Below are 7,505 nucleotides of genomic sequence, written 5' to 3' on the forward strand. Positions count from 1 at the left end.
GAAAAAACATAAATGTTTATTTTATTTTTGGAGTTTTATTTTATTTTTTAAAATGTGATGTTTTCATTATTTTTTTGGTTTGAGTGATTTTTTTTTGTTGAGATTTGACCTTCAGGGCCACCATACCTTTAAACTCAAATTAAAAACCCATCAGCAGTCTTGGCTGAAGTTCATCAGAATAACCACTTCTAAATGAATGTGTTTTTTTTTTTGTTTTTTTTCAATATATCAGTCTGCAGTCTGAAGAGGATTTCTGCACACGCTCAGAACAGAAGCAGCTGCTCTTCCAGGAAGCTCCTCCCCCTGCAGGCGGAGCCTCAGATTTGTTGGTGTTTGTGTGAGGAAAACCCAGGAAGTGTGTAGAAGTGTTTATTCCAGCAGAAAGATGATGAAGATGAGCTGCAGTGATGAACAGCTTCTTCACCATCAGAGGAAGACAAATCCACATGTTGACATGAGTTGATCCAGAGAAAGCAGATCAAGCACTAACAGCAAGTTCTCCACAAACATGATGAACATGATGAACATCAGATCATTCTCAATCATCCTGATCAGAACATTCTAGACACACCTCCACTCTGGAATGGAACAGAAACTCTTCAACAGTTATTCCTGGTGCTTCTGTTCACGTCTTAAAGTTCATTCTGGTCCAATCTCTGACATGAAGAACCCTTAACGTTAGCGAGCTAGCACATTCAGAACAGATGCTTAGCAATAAGGCGGCCATGTTGAAATGCTGAGGGTCTGTTTGAATGCTGCTGTGATTGGAGGATGACTCCATGTTACTGTGATGTAAAGCAGGACAGAATAGACCTTCTGGTTGATGTTAGAAAGGAGAGGCAGCATTCATGGAGACCAAAGCAGCAGATCAACACCAGAGAACACATCAGCAGCTGCAGCTCCTCTGCAGGTTGATCTCCACATTTCTTAACTTTTAGGAACATCAATCTTTACTAATATACAATAAACCTTCAAATGTTTGTTGGAGTTCTTTCACAGGAGGATGGAATTTCTCTGAGGAACCTCTTATGCTGTTGCATCTGCTGCTGTTTTGACTTCCTTGATTTTCTAGATGTTTTCATCGTTTCTGTCATCTGAGTCCAGTCCAGAAAATGATATCAAATCTTCAGACTCCTGGTCAGTGTTTTCTTTGTGTGTTTCGTCAATACATTTTTCTGTAGATTGAATATCATCAGTCGGCATGAATATTACAGGTGCCGACTTGGGCCTTTCCTTCTTATTGGAGATCCGGAAAAAAAACCAACAGGAACAGCAGCAACAAATGAGAACCACCACAACGATCAGACCAAAATAACCCCAATGGATTCCTTCTGTGTTTCCTGCAGAGACAGAGATCAGAGGATGATGATCAGATGATGAAGACCAGAATGTTCTCCTCTTCCTCATCATCTGCTGCGTTCACACCAAACATGGCCCCACCCCTTTTCTTCCACGTCGTCTGTCTGACTAGACGCTAATCTTTTTAGCATGATTGCTATAAGGAACGGCGTTTGTGGATCTCTCTAAGAATGAATGAAGACACGGATGATGTTAAGAGATCAGGTTCATTTGTTATTTAGAGTTCAGTCACATGTTTGGGTGATGACATCATTCAGAGACTCTACTTCAGTTCACTCTCACTCTGTTTTCTATGACAGCTGCTTCCACCATGTTTCTCTGTCTCAGTGACAGAGTTGATGGTTTAAACCAGGGGTCACCAACCATGTGTTAATTTTGACAGAGAATTTTAATTTAGTTTTAGTCATAGTCTTTTGACTAAAATAGGGTTTAGTTTTAGTCACAATTTAGTCATGTTGATTCTATTAATTTTAGTCAAATTTAGTCAACGAAATTACAGTGGATATTTAGTCGACAAAAATATAGAATAAAGGTAAAGTATTTTAATCACATTTACACCGTATGATCAGATGAATAACACGCAAAGATTTTACTAATTTGTAAAAAAACATTTTACTTCACTTTGCTTTCCAAACTTGTCATTTCTGCGAATTCAGCTTCAACAACTTAAAACACATTAAAAGAAAAAATAAATATAATTATATCATTATAATTCCATCCCATTTCCAATCAGAAAGTGTCTATTCACACGTAATTTTCAAAAAATCTGCAGCCAGTGCTAAACTTTTTTCTTAGTCGCACTGACCCAGAGGACAGGGGTTAAGGTTAGGATTATGGTTAAGGTTAGGGTTAAACAAGCAAATGTTTCCTGAGTGCTGCACTCTCTGCAGCTCACGGCTCCACCAGGGGATGGGTCAAATGTGGAGAACACATTTCACACATTTAGGAGCATGACAGTTAATGGGACTTTAAGTCAAAAGTTTAATTTTAAATATGTGCGCCCAACAAAAGAAACCCAGCCTTGCACAAACTTAAAATGCGTGCCGGTAATGCAGCAACGGGATCCTGGCTGCACGTATTACATGTGGACAAAACATGAATTTACATCATATTCTGTGCTGGTCACATGTAAATATGTGTAAATAACTTGTCTTATTATAAATGTCCAAACATTAAAAAAAAAAAATTGTATTGAAGAGGTAGTCAAGCGTAAAAATGCATTAAAAAAAACATTCACTAGGGAGTAAGCTGTCCAGGACACCTGTGAGGATGTTATATGTGCTTGAACAGCATGTGTGATGAACTGTAATACCACCGCCGGCCAATAGATGGCGCTGTCGTCATGTAAAACGTGATGGCGTTGGAGATTAAACCGGTGACTGAAGAAGCAGCGGGGCTGCTAGCGCTCGGAAATACACAACAACATCGATTTATAACTTTACAAACGTCATGCTAAAACAATAAAGCCAGACTTACATTTAAATGTAAACCTCTGAGCTTCAGAGCTTCACCCGCGTCAAGAAAAGCGCTTCACCACCGCACAGTACCGGCGCTAGTTAGCTTGGCGAGAGCAACCCCTTAAAACAACTATGTCAGATAATTCTACTCTTTAAAATGGAACAACTGTTGGAAGGGTCGGGGAGGAATTCGGATTCAGCCCAATACGCTGGAAATAATCGTGTTTGTATGTTTACCTTTCCGTGGATTTCAGGCAGGCTTGTCTGCAAACGTCACTTCAGGTTATCTTGTGTTTTTGCCTGTGATGTCGCTCCACACAACGTCTTGTTGAGGGTCGTCTTTAATATAACATTTGTCCATATATGTACTTTTCTGTTTCTACCTCGATTAGACATTTTTCACCTCTATCACAGACACAATTCATTGAATTAGCATCTTCCCAGGCGGGCTGCAGGGCTCTGTGTTCTGATTGGATCGCTCTGCATTGGCTCCCGCCCTCCTCCACCAGCAGTCATTATGATTGGATATCATCTTCGATCAGTATTTTTGTTTCGATTTTATTCGTTGACGAAAAAAGTCTGTCAATTTAGTTAAAGTTTTCGTGTCTGGGCGGGAGTTTTCGTTTTGTTTTCGTTGGGTAAATAGTGTCGTTGACGAAGACGAAAATTTTTCGTCAACGAAATTAACACTGGTCACCAACCTTTTTGAACCTGAGGGATACTTCATGGGTACTGAGTCATACGAAGGGCTACCAGGTTAAAATAACAAATATACTTAGTTTCCCTTTAGTTATTCATTATTAATAATAATAATGATCCTCCTCTATGTAAAGACTCTGATTTCTCACCATAATTATCAATAATGACAACAAGCTAGGAAACAAATATTCATATTCAGCACTTCATTAATCTCAACAGATCTTGTCACATTTTGAGGTAATGACCAAATGAAATGTTTTTAACAAAATGATAATTATTATTAATAATTAATTAATTAATTATAGCTATTATTAGTGGATCTACGCTCCTCGAACGCTTTAATTCTGTCTCATGCACCCGTCACTTTATTTTCCTTAAACCTCCGAACAGGTTGATTGACAGATCCCACAGCAGACAGGAATCTGCTCATGATGCGTTCACTGACCTCTGGACATAAGCGAACAGCCACTCGGCCCAACCCAGTCCACTAAACTTTGTCATTTTTAAACAACCCGCAGCAAAACAAATCAGTTTTTCAGAGAAAACGTCAACACTATTTAATTACTCGATTGTATCCTGATCAGTGCCGGTGTTCCATGTTTTCTCTGATAAAATACTTCGTTTTGCTGTCGATATCCGGGGCTCAGTGAACGCACCATTCAGAAACACTCAGCAGCCCTGGGTTCTGTTTCATTACACATGAAACTTTAACCAAATTCTAGAAATTTAGAAAAAACAGAGTCGCAATGACACGGTTTCATGATAATGCGATAAAACACAAGCCAACTCACGTGATAAGTCATTATAAACACGGCGATGAATGAGAACAGGTATTTTTTTATTTGATTCAAAAAAGAGGGAGCATGTGGGTGACGTCACAGCTCTGGGGCAGTGCAGCTCGACTCAGAGAGAGAAGTCTGTTCAGGGGTAAAAAAAAAGTATTCTAACAAGTAAACATCTGGACCTTTTGTTCTGTTTGAAAACACAACAACATCCATTCAAGTTTCTGTCACGGCTCTCGTACTCATGAGACTTCGGGCTGCAGATGAAACGATGAGGAAATCTTGGTTATTGATTTACAGAGGAGATTTACGATCAGCTGTGACGCTGATCTGTCTTGGCGCCCGCTGTTCTGTACTCAGACAGACACGTCAGAAGCGCATTTAATCAGAAAAAAGTCAATTTCCATTACAGTTCTATCCATCCATTACAATACGCCCCCAAAACCAGCTCCTCTACGCGGAAAAACTTTTATCTAAAAATGCAAGTTTTTTTTTTTTTTTTTTTAAAGAAATTGTGTTTCCATTTAAGATAACTACTTATCAAAAATTCAATTCACAAAATTTCAGAGTTAATGTGAAAGCAGCTGGGGTTTGTGGGAAATAAAGGGAGGGGGCGGGTTCACTCAGGCGTTTGAGGAGCGCAGCTCCGCTAATAAGTAAAAGTTAAAGTCTCGGTGTCTCCATGCAGGAAAGGGAGAAGGGGACGCTTCATTCTTTGTTATCGATGATCTCGTTATAACAAGAAAATGGTTAAAAAAATGACATAAAACAAAGTGGGATAGGCCGTTTTTGGTTCAGCAAAAATGAACATATAATTTTAACATGCTTTATTTTTTAAGTTTTTCTAAAGGCAGCTGTGTTTTCAAAAAATTGCATCACAATACAATGTAATTTTTGAGCAGCTCACAAGTGAGTTGTGCTATTTTTAGAAGAGACCTGCGGGCGACTGATGTGGTGCCCGTGGGCACCTTGTTGGTGACCCCAGGTTTAAAGTCTCGCACTAACTAAAGTTTGAGGACCTTTTTATTATTGTCCTGATAAAATAACGACTGGAGACGGAGCCCCACACCCTGCAGCAGCTGTCTGCGAGTGAACTCTGCTGGACTAAAGCAGCTGTCTGCAGCCAGAGATCCTCTGCAGACGGGAAAGCTGCAGATCTGTCAAGACGGTTTCCCGCCTTCACCCAGCAGTAGCTGGACGAGCTCTGGAGCTGCAGTGGTTGAGATGGAAGTTCACGACTTTGGATTCATATTCTACCTGCTGATGGAGTCATTGAAAACGTCACGTGGAGCTCCTGATTGGCTGACACAATGCAGCGACCTGTCAAACTTCTGGTATTTTAACTCTGACCACACCCCTCAAGTCTCACTGCTACCTGACTGTCACGTTGCCGACATCACTCAAATCACACCGTCTGTAACATGGATTTAACATTAAACTGGCTGCTACTGTACAAAACATGTTTGATGTGAACGCAGCATCAGAGCAGCTGCTTCCTGCAGAGATCAGAGGATGAAGATCAGAATGTTCTCCTCTTTCTCATCAGAGCAGCTGCTTCCTGCAGAGTCTCATCAACAACATCTTCAGAAAACACGTCTGATCTGAGACCTTTCACTCTGACATACATTCACTCTCAATCCTCACCTGGAGACACCTGCAGATTGATGGTGGAGATCAGCTTCAGATGATCTCCTGATGGACCATTTTCATAATTGACTTTACACTGGTATGTTCCAGAATCTTCAATCTCCACATTCTTCAGAACCATAGACAGATTTCCATCATTTATCTGACTGTCCAGCAGAGACACTCGGTTCTTGAAAGATTCAGGTTGACCTTCAGGATCTGCAGGAGTTTTCATTCTAAAAGACACATATCCTCTATTCTTCTGCAGGTCAGTTCTGGTCCAGTTTAAAACTAAAACCTTGGTGATGCTTGTATCTTCACATCTCAGAGTGACGTCATCTCCAGGTTCAGCAGTGATCAGTCCTGCATGAGAAGATCAGAGATCAGAGATTACAGAGAAGAACAACAAAGATGCTGAAAGCTCCAACTGATCAATCAGCAGCTGCTTCCTGCAGAGATCAGAGGATGAAGATCAGAATGTTCTCCTCTTCCTCATCAGCTGCTTCCTGCAGAGTCTCATCAACAACATCTTCAGAAAACACGTCTGATCTGAGACCTTTCACTCTGACATACATTCACTCTCAATACTCACCTGACGGAGGAATCACCATCAGACGGATGCTGGAGATCAGAGTCAGTTCTCTCTGTGGATCGTTTTCATTCACAACTCTACACTGGTATGTTCCAGAATCTTCAGTCTTCACGTTCTCCAGAACCACAGACAGATCTCCATCCTTCATCTGACTGTTCTTCAGAGACACTCGGTTCTTGAAAGATTCGTGCTGATATTTAAGATCAACTTGGTTATCCCTGTAGAAAAACACGTATTTGTCCTCCTGGAGATCAGATCTGGTCAACATTAAAACTAAAACCTCGTTGATGTTTGTATCTCCACATCTCAGAGTGACGTCATTTCCAGGTTCAGCAGTGACATCCAGATCTGCATCAGAAGATCAGAGATCAGAGATTACAGAGATTCTGTTCTGCCAGTAATCAGTAATCTGGACCGTTACAGTAACGTTCTGGTTCTGATAGATCCTCGTTTCTAAAGTTCTGCTTCATGAACAGAATCATCGCGAGATTTCACTTCCACATTCAGACTCTGAAACAATGATTAAACTGCGGCATTCTAACGATTTACCGTCTTTATTAGTTTATCTGTATCTCACCTGATGTTCTGGAAACAGACGAACCGAACAGAACCAAGAACAGAACCGAACAGAGGATCCACATGTTGGACATTCTAAGTTCTGTGTCAGAACTGTACCGCTCCTGTCATGTTCAGTTGTTCAATAAAAGAAAAAAAAAAGAACTGCACCGCTCCCATGTCGTGGGTGTGGTCGTTTGATTGGCAGCCAAGTAGACCAATCAGAGTTGCCTCTCATTTTTTTCATTAACTTTATTGAAAATTCTTTCAACTCACAAATGTTCACATTCAGTTGTGTATTTTTCATAGGCTGTATATTACGGTACTATTAAGATTAGTGGTTAAGACAGTTTCTATAACAACAGCAACAAATCTGGTTTCACGTACCAATGAAATATTTATAAAATTAGGTTTTATTGAATTTCTACTCAGATT

General features: G+C 40.3%; 1 protein-coding gene across 1 annotated transcript; it reads right to left on the minus strand.

Annotated features, from left to right (window-relative positions):
* Positions 1–355: 355 nt before the first annotated feature.
* On the minus strand, positions 356–7,472 carry LOC112155696 (V-set and immunoglobulin domain-containing protein 1). Its single transcript, XM_024287503.2, has 4 exons — positions 7,093–7,472; positions 6,516–6,863; positions 5,942–6,286; positions 356–1,340 (listed from the first exon to the last, which is right to left on the minus strand). Exons 1-4 carry the CDS (start codon positions 7,163–7,165, stop codon positions 1,069–1,071), a joined length of 1,038 nt encoding a protein of 345 aa, XP_024143271.1. The 5' UTR covers positions 7,166–7,472; the 3' UTR covers positions 356–1,068.
* Between the last annotated feature and the right edge of the window lie 33 nt (positions 7,473–7,505).

This window comes from Oryzias melastigma, linkage group LG18, assembly GCF_002922805.2.
Source record: "Oryzias melastigma strain HK-1 linkage group LG18, ASM292280v2, whole genome shotgun sequence".
NCBI lineage: Eukaryota > Metazoa > Chordata > Actinopteri > Beloniformes > Adrianichthyidae > Oryzias > Oryzias melastigma.

Coding starts and splice junctions, on each gene's coding strand:
- LOC112155696 (XM_024287503.2), bottom strand. CDS start 7,165: ATGTCCAACATGTGGATCCTCTGTTCGGTTCTGTTCTTGGTTCTGTTC. Junction 6,287..6,515: donor GATGGTGATTCCTCCGTCAG/GTGAGTATTGAG, acceptor CTTCTCATGCAG/GACTGATCACTGCTGAACCT. Junction 1,341..5,941: donor CAATCTGCAGGTGTCTCCAG/GTGAGGATTGAG, acceptor CTGTCTCTGCAG/GAAACACAGAAGGAATCCAT.